General features: G+C 38.4%; 2 protein-coding genes across 2 annotated transcripts; one reads left to right on the forward strand and one right to left on the reverse strand.

Moving 5' to 3' along the window:
* The first annotated feature begins 9,425 nt into the window (after positions 1-9,425).
* LOC135628826 (SWR1 complex subunit 6-like) lies at positions 9,426-15,354 on the forward strand. The gene is made up of 4 exons (XM_065135756.1): positions 9,426-9,994; positions 10,280-10,382; positions 14,549-14,658; positions 14,739-15,354. Exons 1-4 carry the CDS (start codon positions 9,890-9,892, stop codon positions 14,940-14,942), a joined length of 522 nt encoding a protein of 173 aa, XP_064991828.1. The 5' UTR covers positions 9,426-9,889; the 3' UTR covers positions 14,943-15,354.
* A 595-nt stretch (positions 15,355-15,949) lies between these two features.
* Positions 15,950-19,076, reverse strand: LOC135628910 (laccase-3-like). The gene is made up of 5 exons (XM_065135891.1): positions 18,895-19,076; positions 18,661-18,812; positions 18,312-18,556; positions 17,346-17,474; positions 15,950-17,215 (listed from the first exon to the last, which is right to left on the reverse strand). The coding sequence occupies exons 1-5, from the start codon at positions 19,006-19,008 to the stop codon at positions 16,137-16,139; spliced, it is 1,719 nt and encodes a 572-aa protein (XP_064991963.1). The 5' UTR covers positions 19,009-19,076; the 3' UTR covers positions 15,950-16,136.
* Between the last annotated feature and the right edge of the window lie 3,131 nt (positions 19,077-22,207).

The raw sequence follows: 22,207 nt of genomic DNA on the forward strand, positions 1-22,207 counted from the left end.
AATTTCTTCACATAGGTCGGATTTTCCTAATTCATGTATCTCTAGCATATTGTCTTTGTGTCTCCGTTGTAGCAAATTTCTTCACGTGAGTCATGTTTTCCAAACTCATATATCTTGGATACGTTTCGCCTTTAGCAGATTTCTATTGGCGTAAGTCGGGTATTCCCGATTCACGCGTCTTTGACACATTTCATCCTATGCCTTTATTATAGTAAATTTCTTTATACAGGTTGAGTTTTCCCTACTCATACATCTTGAGCATATTGACCATGTGCCTCTCAGTATAGAGAATTTTTTCAAGCGGGTCGGGTTTTCTCAACTCATGCGTCTTGGGCACATTAGCCTTATGTCTCCGCCATGACAAATTTCTTCTAATGTGGGTCAAGTTTTCCTGACTCATATATTTTAGGTATATTGGCCTTGTGTCTCCATCGTGACGGATTTCTTCTCATGCCGGTTGGATTTTTTGAACTCGTGCATTTGAGGCACATTCACCTTCTATCTCTATGATAATGGATTTCTTCTCACACGAGTTAGGTTTTTATGAGTTATACATCTCAGACACATTGGCCTTCTATCTCCGTCATAGTGGATTTTTTCTTATGCGAGTTGGGTTTTCCTGACTCATGCGTCTTGAGCACATTGACTTTGTGCCTCTATCATGGTGGATTTTTTTATATGGGTCGAGTTTTTCTAACTTATGTGTCTTAGGCACATTAGCCTTATGTCTCTTTCATGACAGATTTCTTCACATGAGTCAAGTTTTCCCAACTCATGCATCTTAGGTACATTGGCCTTGTACCTTTGTCATGACGAATTTTTTCCTCACATGGATTAAGTTTTTCTAACTTGTGTTGTAGGCATGTTGGCCATGTGTCTTCTATGTTGTAGATTTTTTTAAGTGGGTTGGGTTTTCCTCAAGCACATTGGCCTTGTGCCTCTATCACAGTGGACTTTTTACATAGATCAAGTTTGCTCGACCGTAGTAGCTGGACCTCCACAAAGAACATCAAGGTTTCTTCCATGGTGAGTATGGGGTATAGGAGGTCATCCTACGTGATATAAGCAGAGATCACCTCGAGAAGCTACCCCTTGAGCTTCTCACTATTGAGGGTGATGGAACCATGTAGGCTCTTCCGCATGATGCAATTCATGAGGGCATCGATCAGGGTGGACTTATCAAAGGCATTCATCCCCAGCACCACAAATATCTCCTCTTCTCTTGTCTCGCCAGAGATGGAATTCAATAGCATCTTGATCTTAGAGATCACCTCTAATGGCCCAAGGCCGACAATGGGGTCGATGGCGAGGTCGTTCTTATGTAAGAGCGATAACTTCTAGTACTTCTTCACAATGTATAAGAGATCAGTGAAGATGAGAACGAAAATGATGGAGGTGGAAGGCCAAGTGGTTGCCGATGTCACCTCTAAGGGTGAAGTCATTAAGCTCGAGGACGTGGTGCTCCAGGGAGGCATAGCCATCACTCTAGGCAACATCGCTGACACGCTTGAAGAACTGGCCAAGGGTGATAGACTTTCTATTGCCTCTAGATTCATTGGCATTAGCTCGAGGGCTATAGTGGCCGAGCAGGCCAAGTGGTGGTGATAGTTTTTAGCAAGGTATGCAATATCGTACCGTACCGGTGTTTCGAGGTTGGCTCGGTAAGGTACAATACCATGTATTGAGCGGTACACCAGGGCATACCAAGCGATTTTATATATTTCTTCCTCTACTGTAGCATGTTCCGTCCGGTAGCGAGCGATCCACGTTTCGGTATACCGTCGAATAGGTACGTACCGCCCATACTGGGCGGTACCATTCAAAATTACATACCATGATTTTTAGTGCTTCTTCACATTGTACGAGAGACTGGTGAAGACAAGGATGAAAGGGATAGAGGAAGAAGGCCAAGTGGTCGCCGACATTACCTCTAGGCAAAGTCATCTAACTTGAGAACAAGGTGCTCCGGGGAGGTGTAGCCATCGCTCTCGGCGACATCGGTGTTGTGAGAGTCACTAACGCACTTAAAGAGCTAGTTGAGGGTGATGGACTTTTTGCCACCATCGCTTCTAGAGTTCTAGTTGACATTAGCTTATGGGCTATGGTGGTTGAGAAGGTCATCATGGTCGATGTCCTTGGCCTCTGCCATCGAGAAAGATAGCTTGTTGGATAAGAGGCATGGTATCGTTTTGTTATCTTATTTTATCTTATTGGGGTCTCCTATTGGCCATTGGTATCAGTGATGGTTCAAAATAACATCTTATATCATGCTCATTAACGTTTGCACTTACTGGGTGAGGTTCAGGAACACCTCAGAAAGGATGAGCAGATGGCCTGAGATTGCCTCTAGGAGTAAGAGGCATAAGTCGTTTAACAGATGCTCATATCACATCACATTGACATTTTGAGTTGAGGTGGATGCATCTATATACAGAAAGGGCCTCCTCGCCCAACCATTTATCGAGAGGGTTCATAGGCGGACGTTCATATGACATCGTACTCTCCTTTTAATGCTAAAATGTTAGAAAAAATATCATTGATATCTTGGTCAGGCCGATGTAGTTTGGACCCATATGTGTAAGATTGCCCGAAATATCTTTGAGGTAGAAACGTTGTGCTCCTAAGGTGTCATCTACATAAAGATCAAGGTTATGAGAGGTTTCCTAACTCGATCCATTCGACACTCAAGTTAGCAATTCGAGATTTCAAAATATAGGTTTGAGTAGTTCTAAAGGAGTTTCTTGCATTGGGTTAAAGATATCTTTTTATATCTTAGATGATGAAAAGAGAGTTTGTAAGTATCTTTTTTATCGTAATGGATAAAAAGAAAGCTCGTAATTATCTTCCTTATTATAAATGAGATGCGATTGTTTTATTATCATAATGGATGAGAAGAAAGCTTGTTGAATGAGAATAAAGCTTATGTTTATCTACTTTGAACATTTATATACGTAGGGAGATGGGTGAAGGGTGTCTGTCACTTGGTATTGTATTCTATATCATCATTTAATATTAGTTTATTAATGAGATTTATATCTACCTTGAGTCTAATGAAAATATAATTTTTAGATAATATATTAAACTTAAATTTAGAAGAATAAATATAAAATAATTTTTATAATTTTGTAACGAAGAAAATAAGCTAGGTATTTATGATTCCACAATGAGAAATGAACTTTATCTTCATCGAGAATGTTTATTCCTGAAACCCACAACTCAATAGGCCCGATAGAAAATTTTGTGCCACACACGAATCACGTAGAAAATATGGGTCGATTTTTCAATCCTATTTCACGTGCTGCAATAGGATTGAAAAATCGACCCATAATATCACGTGCTGCAATATAAGGAAATTGTTCTTATATTCTATTATTTTCTTCATGATATCAGAGCAATGAGAAAAGCGGAGCTTCGCTCTTGCCTTCGACCAGACCAATGCCGCCGTAGCCAAATTCCTAAGAGGCTCCGCGGCCAATCCTTATCTTCCTCACCGTGATAGTCTTCGTTGATATGCTAACAGTCGGCGGACTTAAAGAGAACGAATGACAGACTTAAGGTGAACGAAAGGAATGCCTATGCCCTCACAGCAACAACAATCGCAGCAGTAGCAGCGATATGCTCTTGCTCTACTCACAAAGCCTCTCGCTCATAAACTATTCTTTGCATCGATCCAAGATTGGTATCCTTGACAAGAGCACTATCTTGCGGGGGTATGGTTGTCAGCGTTGAGATTGGAGTATGTACTTTTTCAAAATATTTAACTAAATACATATTTAGTTAAAAAATCAAAAGAAATTATTGGAAAAGAACGATTGGTTATTGGATAAATACTCTATATATCATAAAATTTTGGAGTGTATGATGAGTAAAGCCATACTTCCAATGCCAATGACATTTAATTTATTAGACCTACAGGATCGAGCAAGAATTTTTTAGGATTTGTGATAGAGGATGTAATGAGTTTTTAGGATTTGAGGGTTTCTTTCTATTTTATTATTCTTACTTATCGAAGATTTTAAGCTTTTTCAATAGAATGTTGGTAGAAGATGTTGCATCATATAAATAATATATATATATATATATATATATATATATATATATATATAATATTTTTGGATCTATGTGTTTTGAATTGACTCTTTTGATTATGGTATCAATGCTTAAAAAAATCTAAAATAAGTAAAGATTCAATAAGTATATTAAAATTTTTCATAATTTTTATTCGAAAATTTTTGATGAAAGAAACGATTTCACTTATATGACGAAAAAGATAAAAAAAATATTCTTGTTCAATAAAACCTAATAAAAAAGGTTGAAGGGTCAAACAGATAAACTTGTAAATACAAATCGAAAAATGCTTGAGGCGAAGAGTAAACTTATGGTCCACGTATACACCCTAAATAATAAAAAATAATATTATTATTGATGATGATTTTGTCCTAATAATTTGAGATAAATAGGAAAAAAATACTTAGACTTGAAGTTTGACTAACAAATTTTATTTGAAGTATAGTTATATAGGTCTAGAATAAAGAAAAGAGATAACTTGGTTGAGCATCTAAATGAATTCAAAGACATAATTGACCAACTAAAAAAAGTTGCTCTATGAATTGATGGAAATAATAAGAAGTTGTTGTTTCTTACATGGTGGCTAAGCTTTTATGATAAACTTGTGAATGTGTGGTATGGGAAAGATATAATAGCTTCAGAACCAGTGCAAAAAAATCCTAAATGTCTCATGCTTCTCGTGAAGCATTAACTATTTAAGATGAGGATTGACGAAGATGATTTATACACTACAAATTCAGTTAAGATTAAAATAATCAACTATTATTGTCGAGAGAAAAAAAAATAGTATATTTTATTTTAATCTTTTAGTAGATAATGATTGATGTATCTTTTCAATCTCAAATAACGATAACGTTTTTTTTCAAAAAATATTAGTTTTCAATTCTACTTACTCATGTTTACTTTAAGAATTCACTCAATAATAATAAAATGAGTAAGTTGAGTTTAGCCTCATGATTCAATAGTAAAGGTCATGACTATCAATATAATGAAGATTTAAATATTTAAATAATAGTGAAACCTCCCCGAATATGGCTTATATTCTAAAAATGTAAAAAAAAAATCCTTTTCATGGTTATGGATATAAAATTAAAATTTTTAATTTTTGAAAGGGATTAAAAAAAAAAAATCAGAGATCAACAATAAAAAAAATTAGAAATAAACGTAATATTTAACATGATTTGATAACTTTCGTTTACATCCATATAAAAAATTAAATTATTTAATATATAATATCAATTATAATGCTCATGAGTTAGTCTCACTTAAGTATGACTCCCCTTGTATATCATTTTATATAAACATATTAAAACCCTAGAGATCACCCTTAGGAGCACCCAAAATGTTTTGCCTCTCTCTCACCAAAGCCTTGAGACTCAAAGTATATTTATAGGGACAAATCTTAATTCACCAAAGAATTTTAATTCAATCAGGAGTCTCCAACTAATTTGAATATAATTAAAATTTCTAAAAATATTTATCAATACTAACAATCTCTACCTTGGTGGGTATTTTTTCACCTTGTGCCTCATATAAAACTTAAATTGATTTGAAGAATTTATTATAACTACACAAATTGAATCAGATCATAGTTCAATATTTGATTCCAATAATCTCGTCAATGTATGTGTAGTTGAAATTGAATCAATGGCGCTACTTGATTCTTGAGAAAGAGCTCCATCTTGTTGTCTTAGTACCAATAGGATTTTCTCCTCACAACCATTGATATATTTAAAATAATGAATTTTACTCTTCGCATTTTACATCATGAACAAAGCTGGTTATTGTATAAGTATCTATCATCTCTTGGACATGCAACTTGTTTCCAATTATTTAAAATTTTTACTATACTTCCTTCCAAACAATGCAACCTTCGATGTAACTTTTTGGACCATATAAATCCAAGTAACTTTTAGAATTCCACCTTAGCCTTATAGTCATGATTCCAAGAATCTAAAAGACTCAAAGAAATTAATTTTTTTCATATATCTGAAATATAAGTTATATCCTTCTGCATTGCCCTATCAATTATTTTGATCTTCACTTTACTGATACTCATGACCTGCACCATAAAATTATTGTCCAAACTTGATTTAATAATCATCTTATTATTCAATGAATCAAAATAATCTTTCAAAGAGTAAATATGGGTAATACAAGTAAAATCTAAAAATTAATTTTTTGAAAAGATATATCATTATATTTGAAGATCGTGAGTATATCTTCATCGTCATCTATTACTAGAGAGCACTCACCAAGCACTTTTTCCTCTTTTTTTTGGGATAATTCTACTTGATATATATTTCCTCTTTGTATTTATAGCACTAAACATCATCTAAAGTATTGACTCTCGAACTTGACCTCTTTGTATTTATAGTCATGTTGAAATTCATCTCTATCAGAAAGTTCTCTTCATTAATCTCTATCTTGAGCAACTGATGTCTTACTATTTATATTCCTAAAATTATTATTTTTCTTAGTAACATAAGATACTAAAGCATTTTCAACTTGTTCTAAAGTTATTATATCCTTCCCATATAGTATCATTTTTATAAAATTGTCTCCTAAATGACATACGTAAGAAGTAACAATGCATTTTCTTCTTCATTAATCTTTATATCAATTTTTTTTTAGTTGATCCAATATTCCTTTGAATATATTCAAATTCTCTACTAAGTCTTGATATTCCTCCATCCTCAGCTAACTTCTGCTTTGACTTGTTAGTTAAACTTTTAGTCAGATAAAGTTTTTTTAACTTATCTCAAATAATCATGGTAGAGTTATCATCAAATATTATTGATAATATTATAAACGATGTAAATATAAATAGTTTGTACACACTTTACATTAGACTCTTTTCAAATTTTTACTACTCATCATTTCTAACTTATTTGTTCTTCCTTTTGATGTCCATTTTAGGCTTTGCTAAGCAAAAGGATTTATCATCCTCCTTTGTCATAAGGTAAAATTATTTTTTCCATCAATTTTTTCATGGTAAACCCAATAAAAATAAATTGACAATATCGTTGTTGGATCTTTGATTACTGAATCTTTTGAGCTTTGATATCATTTTGTTGGGAGGGAGAAAAAATAAATCACTAGAGATCTCAGATAATATATATCAGAAATTGATGTAATATTTAATATGGTTTGATAACACTCACTTATATATCACTTATGGCACGTGTAACACATTGCATAATCTTTTTTGTTGTTATTATTATAATATTTTCTTATATTATATTATATTATAAATATATATTATAATATCCTTAGATCCGAATTGGATCATAGTGAGATCATGATAATTAGAGCAATTTGCTTATAAGCACAAACTCTAAGTATACTCGGTCATAAGTTATTCGAGAGGGATGTCGAGATAATTGGACAAACTAATGTGCTATACATTTGTCCATATAATGGAAGCGACTAGTCTTATAACTGCTTGTATGGGGATACTAGGGATATAGTATATGTGCTTATTGAAAAATAAGTTCACTGAAAGATCTGCTTACGAAATATTGATTGGCTAATAATACCTCATCGTTAGATAATAATTTTGTAATTCTAATTATATGTCTGGCCCTTAGACTTGAGACATCAAGGATGCTATATTTGAGTATTTCTCTCTTTGATACCATACTTATAGGTTTAGAAGTTCTAGATCTAGCACAACCGGTCATCGAGAGTGATAGCCAATCTTATGAGGGTAATTGAGTGTCAATAGAAAATTAACTACTCTCGATATCATGGGAGAAATATCTCATGTGCTCTCACTTAAGCAAATCTCTAGCTAGGGTCGATTAATTTATGATAAATCTAATAAGTATGAGATTCAGATTGAAGATTGAGAGAGAAGGAATTCTTCGGGAGAATTTGATTAGAGTGAGACTCAGATAGATTTCATATAGGCTTAATAGTGCCAAGCCTAGTATATGATCTTTGGGATATTAGATATATGATGGACTATAAATATATGGTAATTAAGAGTAGACAAGTCCAATGGACTAGATCCCCTGTACCATTTAGGGACTATGGCACAGTGGTCTAGTACATCTATAATCGATGAGTTGAGTGAATTATTATGAGGATAATAATTTACTGAGTTAGAAGGAGTTCTGATAGGTGAAACTCATGGCCAGCTCGGTATTGGGTCTAGAGGGTCATACACATATGGTAGATGACGCGACAAATATAGGATTGAATATATGATATCCGAAAAGTCCATATTTTAATGGATTCTTGGGTAAGACCCAATAGAGCTTAGAATGGTTATTGGATGAGGATCCAATATCCATTAAGCCATGAGTTATTAGATATAGATTTAATACCCAAAGAGAAGGAACCATTAGGGGTAAGTTGAGAGGTTTCTTTATAAATAGGAAGGGGACCAAAGCGTCATGAGCTAGATTCCTTTGGTCGCTCATCTCCTATCATCTCCTCCCCTTTCTTCCCTTGCCACCAGCCCCTACTTGAGCATGAGGACAATAAGAAGGGCTGGCCCCTTCTTGTTTTACTACTGTTTGGTGGTGTGTAAAAATAAGAAAAGAATGTGCCATGAGAGAAGGTGCATCACCGCTTCATCCGATTATCGCCAAAGAGGAGTTTGTGAGAGTTCTTTCATCCCCGGACAATGTTATGCAGATGAAAGGATATACGATCTCCTCTAAGTGAAAATGTCTCACATATCTTACGTAGTTTTTGGTTTCATGAGTTTTACACTTCAATCACTGAATGGTGATTCGATATGATTCTTTTGAGAAACAAGCTTTGTTTTTATGTTTTTGCTACACATGTGATGCTCCTCTATGATTTCCCAATAATATTCATAAAAATAATAAATATTTTAATATATAAAATTAATTACAAGGCCTTTCAGTTTATCTCACTAGGACCCCCTTTACACCTCTCATATTATCTTAAGAACATATTGTCTCTCCCTTTCACCGTATATATTAGACTCAAAAATATATTTAAAGAAATAAATTTTAATTAAAAATTGTTAATTAATTTAATATAATTAGAGCTCCTAAATATATTTACTAACCTTAACAACATGGGTTGATAAAGAAAGATTGTATCATATTTTATAATTATATAAGGAGTATATTGAAAAATAATATTTTTAAATTCAGTTCAACAGTATGTAATCTATACTATGGGAACATATGACCCCTCCACTATAATTCAATGATTAAAAGGATCTCTAATTTGGTTTTTGACATTAGATTTTGTCCCCATTAGTTAGTCCATATATTAAAAAGACAATATTTTGTCTTATCATTGGCAACTAAGCTCTCTATCTCCTCTACTTTCCTCTCCCTCTACGTTGTCTTCCTCCTCTTCCTCGCCACCACCACCACTGTCTCCTCATCCTCGGGACCTCAATGGGACCATTGAAAATCTCGTTCTGTCCTAGGAATTGGTTTTGTCTTTGCGCATTGCGTAGATATGTGACAGCCGGCTATGCGTGGTGATCCGGAAGGAATGAAGGAGAGAGAGAGAGAGATGCAGGAAGCGGTGGTCGGAAGGCAAGTGCTGCGGCAGCAGGAGACGGTGGACGAAGATGATGAGGTAAAGGGAAGGACGGGGTGGAGGAATACGACGCACGTACTCTTCGATATGCCCCTAAAAGAATCAAATAAAGACTCATACATTTCCAGTTTAGGAGTATTATTTGAAATATTAAAAGATTCCGGGGGTTAATCACAAAATTTTATATCCTCTGCCCCCTTTTCCTCCCGGACGGCTCTCCCTCGTTCCCAAGAAGCCCTCGAAGCCAAACCCTAATCTCGTTGAGCTCTGCGAAACTCTTGCCACCATGGATGAAGAGAACACGGGCCCATTCCGCCGGACGTCAAGCCGGACCAAGAAGATCGCCGCCAAGATGGCCGCCGCTCTTGCCAGCACCGACAACCGGACTCAGGTGGATTCCGTCTCCAGGGCTTTTGTCTGATACTCGCATAAAAATTCGAACATTTATTGTAATTTTTAGTCGAATAATCTGTTCTTCTGTTGATTATATGCTCATTTATATTTCTGGCGTCGATAAGTCTTTCTCCCCTTTTATCTGCTGTTTGTAATATTGAATTTCCAAATGGTTTTGAAAATGTTAAAGGATCGATCCTCATGGGTAAAGACTCGGTTTTAATTTCTCTTTCTCGTATTTGTTGTTTTAATCCGTGTTCTGTTTCGTGTTATTGTGTTGAAGGCAGCGCTTGCGCGCCTCGAGTCTTTGGAAAATGATAACGCGGGGGCGGAGAATGTGGAGATTAATGACGACGACGATGCTTCTTTGGATGATGATGATCAAGGTTACTTTTACGTCTCCTTTGCACGCCAGTATTATCTTATCTTTTTCTTGTTTTGTTAGATCTTTGCTGGTTAGTTTTAAACTAGTAGATTGATTTTAGTGCTGTGTCAATATTAGAGCTTAAAATGAATACATGTAAAAAATGCTAAGAAAAGGAACATGTGCATGCAACATTTCTCTTTTAACATGTGAAGAATTGAAGAAGCGAAGTTCATAAAGGAGAAAAGAAAATATTATCTTTACAAATTCAAGTGAGGGGTCACGTCACTTCTCTTGTTGCATATAGAACTTTATCTGTGTAAAATAAATTTGTGTTCTAACAGAACACAAGATTTTACGTCTTGTGTCCTGTATGTGGTGAAAACCATTGAACAATGACCAAAGTTACATCTTGTAACTTTTAATGGGCTATAGTCTAGATTATGCAGATCAAATTAAATGGTATGAATTTTTTAAATTTGTATCTTGAATGTGGAGTACGAAAGTGCCATGCATGATTTTGCGTTATGCATATGAGCACATGTCTGTTTCATTTGGGTTGCCCGATAGTTGAAGCAAAGATGTAAGAATGGTTATGGTGTGAAATGATGTATATAGTGGAAAGATGTTCCTGTTAAAATCATCTTGCTAGACTAACTTTTCCTCTTATGCTACAGTTTCTACCTGCTGTAGAATGATGAGGTCTGCAATTCTCTATACAAATCTCATGTCAGCTAATGCTTGTGAGCCTTGTATATGAGTTCGTCCTCTTAGTATGACTTTTATAATTGTAGTTTATATTTTGTTGCACTAGGTCTGTTTTGTGAATTCTTTTGGTTTCTATTGCATGCATAAAATGTTTCTTATGGATTTGAGTTATTCTTATGCATAAAATGTCCAGGGCTTGGGACCCTGGATGTTGTTTTGAGGATGTTTTAGTGGAAGAGGAGGTTGGTAGAGGAGATCTGTTGGTCATAGACTATGGCACAACAATCATTGGAGGAGGCTAGGCATTGGGGATTGAGCGGTAGGGCACTGGTGGAGTGTTCAATTGATCTTATCTGAGTAGACATTTAACTTTTTAGCTTTAGGATGATCCCAATTGAATTGGATCGAACTTTGAAGGCTTGTTTGAGCTGATATGGCCAACCTGATCAAGTTCTGGAAGCCTATGTGACTTGGCCCTATAATGGCTCAAATAAGACTCAATTTTATCTTGGCTTAAATGCAACTCAACATTACCTTGGCCTAGATACCACTTGACTCAACAGGCTTGGGCCAAAATTTTCCTTTTGCTAATCTTGGGCAAACAAGAATTCATTTGTAAACATCTAAAAAAATCACGAGGGATATTAACATTGTAAAACTAACAAGATGCTCATTGAGTAAATGATATGGAAGTATATATGTATTAGACCCTAAATAATTGGGACTTCAGACCTAGTTTTCATTTATCATTATCATTTCTTACTTGGAGATAATATTGGTACCTATTATTTAGCATTCATTGTTCAGGATAAGATTAGAGAAAATCATTTAAGATGGTATGAGCATGTGCTTAGGAGACCTTCAATTGGGACTCACAAGAGGTGAAATGATTAATGTAAGATAGAGGAAGGCCTAAAAAAACTTAAATAGAAACTATAAATAAAGATTTAAGTACTCTGAATTTGGTTAAATATATAAATTTTTACACATCTCAATGGCGGCAAAAGATCCATGTACCCAACTCCAAAGAGTTGTGACTTACTGTTTTGTTGTTGTTGTTATGCTCATGGATTGTGCTTCTAATCCCACATTATCCTTGCATGCCTGCCAAGTGCATGTTACATTCACTTTCTTGCTAAGTTTGCAATTAACCCTAACCCCCCACCAACATATCTCATACATCAACTATGACTCAGGTAGGATTCCATCTCTCTTGCAACTTAGAAATTTTAGGACTTGGGACATTGAATCTAACACAGACAAGGAGTTATTGATTCCTTGAATTATAGAAACAATGTCAGTGACACTGTTGCCCTAGTCAGATGCGATGTTGCACCTCATTCTCTGTATGATATGCCTTGTGTGCTACTTGAAAGCATTATAAAGCACAATAACAAGTGTCTTATAGGAGTTTTGCATATCAAGTGATCTCAGTATCATGGTTCTTCCTAATTTTCAATAAAAGATACAGTAACTCGAGCTTGTGAAGTTTCATATCAATGAACCATTGATTCAGTTATTTTGCCTTCATGTTAAATGTAAGAAAAGAAAACCTGGGAACAATATCACGCCGCAAACAGATGTAGGCCCACTTTGGGAAAAAGGAAATTTAAGGAGATGGTTTTGTTATGAATACTCATTGCCCGTGGCCTGCTCCCAATCTCACACCTTGTGCGTCCATGTCAAGTCAGCAATTGACCCAACTTGGCTACCACTGAATTGGGTAAGAGTTTGAGTCTCCCATGACTTCCGTAGGGGTTCCTTTGGAATCACAGGATTAGGGTCACTGGCTTTCTTCTTCGATCAAATGTGGTCCCATTCCCTATTTAACTGATCACATTACCGTCAGAGTCGCTCAAAAGCCTTATAAAGCATGGTAACCATGGCATTTTGAATATAAAATAGTTTTTTTAATCGATAGTTTACATCTAAGTCAAGCTAATTTATTGGGATAACAACAACCTTAAAGTTGTGTTACTAAAAGGGTGATCAACTGAATGAGGCTTGCTGTTGCCATTAGTCCGATATTCTTGAGCAATGATATATAATTTAGTTTGATAATTGTAATCCCTAATTGTTTGGTTTATGATGCTTCTACTTCCCAGATGAAGTAGAATTTGTTAGAGACATACAAAGTACACTTGGCACTGTTTCAACTTCTCTTTTTAGTATATGACAAACATGTCCTGTATCTTGGATAAAGCTTTGAAGATTTGCACTTTGGGAGCGATTTTCATAAAATGTTTTTGCAGGTTCAGATCAGGTCCTCAAAAAAAATATAAATAATAAATGGAACAAGGGAATATTTGTGAAAAGAGAAAAATGTATATCTGTTCCAGTATAGTTTATAGGAAGTCATGTTTTGGGAACTTATGAAGGAGTGAAGGCATGAAACAATTGAAAATTGGAATCCTTTAGCTAAGTGATAAGTAAAAAATATATATTTTCAAGAAACAGTAAACCTCTAGTGTCTTGTGTTTCAATAGGTCATTTTTCTTATACATCGAGCACTAAAAATTTGGGCTGCTTGATTGGTTCATCCCTTGAATGCCTCAGGGGACTTTTGTGGTTATTGAGAGGCTCTGATCAAACTCTTCCTAGTTATTTGTGTCATCAAAGTGTTTGGTGCTAGATCCATGACCCAAAATTTAGTTTTCTTTGTGTAGATAGGTTTACATTTTATATATGTGGATATGTAATCTGTGAAAAGATAAAAGGATTTCAAAGAAAACCCATTTTTTTAGGAAACAAATGGATTAATAAACAAAAAGAAAAGGCTGAGAAGCTGAAAATGTTTGAGGAGTTAAGAATTTCTGAACTTGATAAAAACTGACTGCTGTTGGTTGTAGGTACTTCTACATGAGAATCATGATCATCACTTTTCAAAATTTATATGTTTCGGTTTTCTGGGCAACATAAAGAAAGGAACAAAAGATAAAATTTGTTGCTGCTACTTATACACTGGCATTTCCTTGACCTCTCTTCTTTTTCCCTTAAGTACAAATGCATTGACTTCTCTTATGTATACATGTAATTTGGGTGCCTGTTTATATAGAGCATTTTTTCTCCTAGAGTTACTCTGAGGGGCATGTCACTGCTGAAGGTCAAATTTTCAAGTCATTTGTATGGTAGTTTTAGGCAAAACTTTTTAAGAGTGATTTTTTTGACTTTATATTCAATAGTTTTAGGCTGTGCATCCTGCGTTGGTGGGAGACTCATTCACTGGTTACACCCTTTTTTAACTTTGACTTTATATTCGATATAAAGTCCTGACAGTCATGCTAACTGTCAGCTTTATCTGGCAGTGTAAGGACTGGATTGTAATCATTTAGATATCATGATTACTGATTCTTTGTGTTACCTCCAGGACTTGAACAAACCTTTGAAATCCTCTTTTCATATAATTTAAAATTTATGTTTTAAGTTTGTTATGTATTCTCTACTGTGATGCTGCTAAAAATTTTTTAAACATATTTGTAGCTTATGTTCAAAAGAAACAAGCGAAGAATATGAAACGCAAGACAAGGCAGGCAAAAGCACTTGAAAATGCAAAGAAAGCACCCAGGACATTTACGGAGCTGTTACAGGAGGTATGAACATGTGCTTATCTGTTGGTTAAAATGTCCTCACTCATCTATATTCTCTTTCCCAATTACCTCATTTGCAACAGGCAAACTTAGAGGCTTTGCCTCCACATGTTCCTTCCTATTTGAGAGCTGCAGTTGGCCCACCAAGCACATCGTCACGTCGTCATTTCTGCACTGTTTGTGGTGATGCTGCAAACTATACATGTGTGAGATGCGGAGTGCGATTCTGTTCATGTCGTTGTCAAGTTATACACAATGATACTAGGTGTCTGAAGTTTGTAGCTTGATCTTGACTTGCTCACTGCGCTTCTGTGGATTGAGTTCATACACAGGCCTCCTCAAGTTCAGCTTTATCAGAAGACTGAAGGTCTGCTGTGCTTCTCTGCACACTGTATCTAGTTTTTCTTAGAAGAATGGATATGCTTTTCCGGCTATTCCTTCTGTCGTGTTTCCATTTTCAGATACTTGTAGAAAGGTAGTTAATCTGTCGGGGTCAGTTTCTATAAATCTGCATAGCGAAATATGTGTCTTCCTTAAAAGATATAGACAAGAAAGGAAGGAAAAAGCAATCAACTCTGATTGCATTTGATCTGTCCCAAGTTCCATCATTCTTGTTGCTCAAGGTCGCCTTTTCTGAACTATGGTTAACATATGTGCCTCATTTTCTGTGATTATAGATTGTTCATATCTTTGGGTCTATTATTCTGTTTTTGCCAGTAGGTGTTAGAGTCTGTTTGGTTACAAGGAAAAAGGCATATAAATAAAAAGTTGTACCTTAAGAAATAAAGCTATTTGTTTGGACTCTGGATTGAGGAAAGTAAATGACTTTATTTTACTTCTATTATGTTGAAATTAAGCTTGGCCTCTTTTTGAAATATCTGATGTTAAAAGATACTGAAACTAGATTCTGGAAAACCTCTCTTGACATTCTTTTGGAGGAACAAATATGGAGGAAACAAAAGACTCACTTAAAGAAATATTGGAGAATATATTTTTCCAATTAGAATTTCTTTTCCACTCAACTTTAGATGGAAATGATTCTTGATTTGGACAATGTGAAGTCTCTTTTTTTTTTGCTTGAGTTTGATAATTTTTATGAGGAAATTTGGTGGGTGACCCATAAATCTATCTTTTCTTTTTATATGTCTCTGTTCTTCATTTACTTTGTCCTTAAAGCTATTTATTTCTTGCTTCACTTTTAAGACCACTGATCCTGTTCTTTAACCAGCCTTCTTAAAACTCGGTAGCTTCTCATATATTTTCCATCTTTCTTTCTAATGCACACAGAATAGACTGGACATAATTATTTGCTGCATTTATAGAGCATCTTGAATGATTTAAAGTTAATGAATTCCCAATAATATGTATTTTTCTGGGAGTACAGGATCAAGAACAGGGAAAGGGAAACAAACATGCATGAAATATCTGTGAGACTAGCAAATGAAAGACTCCCAAATCCAAAATTCTAAAGGAATGCTCACTCAGCATGCAGGCAGGTCAACGGGAGGCGCCTCCAGGGACTGCAGCTCTCCAACTCCATCGTCCACCAGGAACGCCATGGCCAGTCCCCAGGTGATGTGAACGTCCAAGTGGCAGTGCATGAGCCAGACCCCCGGATTGTCGGCGACGAACCGGATGACGGCCCAGCCGTTCACCGGCACGCCGACGGTGTTCCTCATCGGGGGGTCGACCAGGTTGAACCTGGCGTTGTCCTTCGCCGCGTTGAAGTTGCCAAACCCCTCCGCCAGGATGTAGAAGTCGTAGCCATGGATGTGGATGGGGTGGTTCTCGGCGGCGAAGATGTTGGTGCCTTGCAGCACCAGCTGAACTACCGAGCCGTACTTCAACTTGTACACCTTGGTGGCCGCAACCGGCTGCCATAGGCTACGACTGACGTTTTGGGCTGTGTAGTCGAACTGCACCGGCGGCACCGCTGGGAAGTCGGTGGTGAAGACGCCGGGCACGCGTTGGTAATGGGCCTGGAGAATGGAGTAGGTGTCGGGCAACACGAAGGAGACGTTGTTGATGCTGGCCGCCATGCGAGTGTTGTTCGGCCCCCCGCACGTCTTCCCTGGAGGGCAACCGAACAAACCCAGGCCGACGGTGAAGAAGAGGTTCTCGTCGACGGGACCGGGAATGTCGACGGTGGAGAGGCTCCTGAGGCCGGCGGAGAAGGCGGAGGCTGCGCCGGTGTCGTTGTAGGCCGGGAGGGCGGGGAACACGGGCGGAACACCTTGTCCTGGTTCCGAGCAGCCGCAGTCGTATTCGAGGATGGCGGTGGTCGTGGTGTTGTCGAAGGCCACGCCTTGCGCGCTCGCATAAGCCCGAGCGGCGATGTAGTAGCGGGACGCCGGCTGGTCCATGGTGACGAGCACATCGGTGGTCTGGCCCGGGCCGAGCATGAGCACCGAAGTCGTGAAGGGCTTGGTGTAGGACGCGTCGGCAGAGACGACGGTCATCTTGTGGTTGGCGATCGCGACGAAGAGCTCGGTGTTCAGCGCCGCGTTGATGAACCGGAGGAGATTGGTCTCTCCGGCCTTCACCGGAATCATTGTTGTGTCTGCAGATGGTGTGGCAGGAGGCGCAAGCACGGGAGGAGTCACCGACGCATACAGGATCAAACTTGGAACAACAGGATCCAGATAGTGATGTGGGTGGTGGTGGTGGGAAGGGAGAAGACAAGCACACACCTTTGTTGGAGCAATTGTAGAGGTCACCGGGCTGGCCATTGATGGTGAATGCGTCGGAGATGTTGGGAGCTGCTCCGGTCCGTGTTGCTTCTCGCACGACGTCGATCGGATTCCGATCCCACCATTCACCTGGAGAAGAGCCACGAATTTTAGTACGACTTCAGCTACTGCACAGTCTCAAGTCAAAACACGTGCTTGTGAACGGCCGCCCCACGGTTTGTATAACATGTCATGACTTAAGTTGTGAGATAAGGTGTTTCCCTGACAGGATTCTTCTCGTGGCAAGTACCAAATATGCTCATACACTCGGAATCACTTTTGTATATTTATAAATGGATATACTTTATTTTTATGTCACTAATATGGTTCATGAGAAATGGAAAGATACTAGCTTCATAACACTTATATAGACCATAGGCTGTCAAATGATGTGGTTCCCCAACCTGTGATGATTGTAATGATAGACCGTCCTTTCTTTGCCCTGGAAAAAGGCGAGTGACATTTTTTGCTGCGAAAATATACCTTTAGAGTGAAAGTTTACAAGCGGCCCTAATAATACTCATAGTCATGCATCATTAGTTTTTGTACCTAATAATAATACTAGATTTGCTGGAAGTAGCAACATAGCTACATGCACACCTATTGAGGCACCCTATTGAACTGGGGTGCATCATGGACTAGTGTTTTCCACACCTCTTCGGATAATTTTTCTCTTCTAAGGTGCGGCAAAGCCATCATGCACATCATTCTTTGCCACCATCCACGATAATTGCAGCAGTATGAACTTGACGGTGCTCTTAAGATTGGAATTGCAAGTGAAAAATGAAGTGTTAAACTGGTCAACACAAGAGTGTCTTGAACTGTGTTGAGAGTGAGAGCTGTGCTCTCCGGTTCTCATTTCAACTCTCGAGTTTAGCTGACCTACCACGGGGGGAGAGAGAGAGAGAGAGAGAGGTGTGTGCGTACCAAGGATGACAGGGACTTCTCTTTTGGGCTTGGTGAACGGGTAGGAGGAGTTCTCCTTGGGGAGGATGATGAGAGCTCCGTAGACGGTGGCCCTGAGCCATGAGCTGTGCGCGTGCCACCACAGCGTTCCCTCTTGGCCCTCGATCGTGAACCGGTACGTGTAGCTGCCGCCCGGCCTGATCGGGCACTGCGTCACGAACTCCGGTCCGTCGGCCCACGCCGTCCTCATCTGCCGCACGCCGTGCCTTGAACAGACACGCAACACCCAACCCTCCGTCGCTTAAATGCTTACAGCCGACAGTTTCTTTGCAGGAAGAAGCATGCATGGATGCACAGACTTCGTACGTACCAGTGGAGCGTGACGTTGTATCTCGCTCGGTTGACAACGTTGATCACCAGCGTGTCCCCGTTCTTCACCTCTATGGTCGGCCCCGGGAACTGCCCGTTCACCGTGATGATGTTGTGGGCCTTGCACAGCCTCTTCACCGGCGTCGCCTGCACCTGCACCAACAGGTTCCAAGACATGCAGTCGTAGCGAGCCAAGAGAAGCATGCACTATGATTCAAGATGGAAGATGACGTACCACGAAGTCATGATACTGGACTTCCGCGTCGATATGGCGGAAGAGAAGAGAGAACAACCCTAACAGTAAAGGAAGCAGCCAGGAGGGCACAGCAATGTGTGAGCAAGACTCCATCGCCGAACTCAGCCCCGACGCTTGAAAGCTTTGAGGTGGTAATGGAACAGAAAGGGAATAAAACGGGCCGTCTTATATAGAGGCTCAAAATGCAGGCAGGCTACATGAGTGTGATGAGATGGCTTTATAGTTGGCAGATTAGGTTTTGATTTGTGCTTGCTTTTCTAGTTGAACATATTAGTATATTGTGTGGTCAAAATCTCCTTGTTCAACCCTGTAGCAGTTGGTGCACCCACTTTGCTAGCCTTATTGTTGGATATAGTAATTGCTCAAATGCTTGTTTCACAAGTTTTCCATACGATGCACCATCATGATGATGGCCTTAACCTTTTGCATATATCATGTGTCAATACTCTCCGTATAAAATTGGTTCACTCGATGAGATCCACACATCGGCTTGACCATGGAATCCAACCGCTGGTTGTCTTTTGACATTGTCAGGTACACAATGGTGAAAAGCTTCGTATTCATACTTCATACGGGCTCACCTTCTTGGAAGAGCCGCTTTGGTCGTGAGGTTTGGTTAGGGTGGGTGGACAAGGTGCAACTTTTGGCTCAGTCGATCTCATCTGACATCTCTCTACATGTAGAAAGATGAAGGCATCAAAAGTCCACGTCCAAGCTTCATTTCCACACCCTCCTCCTCCTCCCATTAGGCTGTTGCTTCAGGAAGAAGGTAGAGTGAGGGTGAAACATACGGACACGACTCATCTCGGCTTCTTGTTGTTTGAGTTCCATTTGCTTCTCTTCAAACCTCGATGCCTTTCAGTAAAGTCACCGTGGTTTCTTATCACATATAGAAAAGGGATACGGTTTTATGTATCTTAATCTTTAATCTAGTCATGAGAGAGAAACTCGAGCTTATCTTTTGGTTAATCAGAAGAAAATGTCAACAGGTTCTGCAATGACGCGAAGATGAACGAGTAGAGCGTTGGCTTTCTTACTGCATCGAGACAGCCTCTGCTATGCGATCGATGGTGTTTCCTTACAAGGAAGACTTCAATCACTAGACTATGCGATGAATTATTGAGCTATTGCACTAGATAACCTAACACTAAAAATGTTAGGGCTGATGATCAAACTTGTGCAGTAGCAATGGCAGCCTTCCGATTCAAGGAACTGACAACACTGTAATGAGCCATTTTGTCAAAGCAATAAGCCAGCGAACAACCACCATCAAATCTTGAACCCGAAGATAATAGGCAGCAAAAAAGGACAGGACAGTCTTTGGTGGGACGAGAATGATTTTAGGTGGCATTTGACACTTCGACGTTCTGAATTATAGATCGTTGCTATCGACATTTGACGCATACGTCTGTCTGCAACTGAAACGAGGAAACGAGAAAGCTAACGAGCATTTCTACCAACAAGCAGATGGTGACGCCACGGCAAACAGCACTGATCCCTGGATCAGCCAATGGAAGCATCATTTCGAGCTCCCAACCACCATTCAGCCTTAGCTTAGAATTTGGTTCACTGCATCTGCTTCTCATGCAGTAATAAGAGTTTATTGGTCCGACAGTCAACAAACACCCGAGGATTAAATCTCAGGAGGAGGAAAGGAAACAGATAATGTTGCTTGGGAAAAATAGATTATGGCCGGAGCATGACAAATTGTTGGTGGAGTTAGGAGGAGATGGTGAGAATTGTATCATTCGGCAGCAAGGAATACAGAATGAATATTCAAGTACTTGCAGACTTGAAGCTACTATGTTGTTTTGTAATGCTCATGTATTTGTTCACTCAGAATAGTCAACTTCATGTGTAAATTACTTAATGAAACAGAGTCATCACTAGAATCAATCTGGATGTGATAGGCTAGTGATAGATATATTATTATGACAAGTGAGAATCCAATAGAACAATGATCCAAATACACCCTGTCCAATGAAACTTGTGTTGCAGCATATCAAGCTGAAGGAATTGCTCTTCATTCATGTAGGGATGGTTGGCACAGCATCACGTCCTTCCCATGTTGTAAAACTGGATGGCCACTTCATGCGGATGTATAATCCAACTAATTTAATCATAATACACAGTAGCTCACAGAATTCCAGCCATCACACATGGAAATATGACGAGTTGTTGATCGAGTTTGGAAGAGTAGGCAAGAAACAGTGGTGAGGATGACTCCAATTTCATATTACTTTGACAACAACTAAACTTCATTTTATATGCATGATTACATATGCATAGTGATTATAGTCACAGCTGGGCCTGTTGGGAAAGCACACATATTTTGTCAAGGCTTCCAATTCATGGATTTTTCTTGTAATCCTCTGTCTTCTTTTCTTCGAGGGAAAAAAGACACACATAATTGAGTTGATGAGCTCGAACAGCTCTCACCTGCTACGACTGGGAAATATTCCTGAAGCTCATTGCCAACAATCATTCAACGACGACTAGCAAGAGATGTAGCAAAGACTGTAACTTTCTACAAAAGCTCATGAGTCCGTCTTTGATATCATTTTAGATACAAAGTACCTTACCTTTCGGGACAGATTCAACTGCCAATCATCTCCTCTAAGGGAGTAAATCGATTTGCAGTGAAATACCAATGTATCTGAAAGAGAAGTCAAATCTCGAAAGGCATCAAATGTACAACAGAAAGTCTCAGCAGCCCTTTTGTGATTCCGAAAGAAGTGAATCTCTAAAAGCATGCCCAAAAGAAGTGTCAAGAGTTAATAAAGGAAGTGTTTTAGAAAGTTATCCTGCATGAACAAAAGTTCCCACTTGACCTGCATGGAAAATGTGACTGTCAGCATAACACAAGTAGTATAGATAGAATAAAGCAGTATCCAAGTCATTATTGACAACATAGTTTCCAATCAAGTGAGGCCCCAAAAATTGGCTTTGCTTCTTTCATGATAACTGCAAAGTGAACATACAACTACTGTCTTAAATGGTAAAGCAGCAGGAGAAGGATTTGCCCTCTGACAGCTATTTTCTTCATGTTTATCCAAGCAGAACAGAAACAACTCAATTCTTGTGTGGAAAGATATCATCCATGGAGTTATCTCAAAAGCAAACAAATTATCTAATCCCTTTGGACTTGATCGGATCTGACAGATTGGACAAAATGGAAATTAACAACCTTTCTACTCTCTCTCTCTCTCCCTATATATTTATATATATATAAAATTATCCCTTCTTCACCTCATCTGTTCTTCTCATTCCACCATCAGCAAGATAATAGAGC

The sequence above is a fragment of the Musa acuminata genome, chromosome BXJ3-1, assembly GCF_036884655.1.
Source record: "Musa acuminata AAA Group cultivar baxijiao chromosome BXJ3-1, Cavendish_Baxijiao_AAA, whole genome shotgun sequence".
Taxonomy (NCBI): domain Eukaryota; kingdom Viridiplantae; phylum Streptophyta; class Magnoliopsida; order Zingiberales; family Musaceae; genus Musa; species Musa acuminata.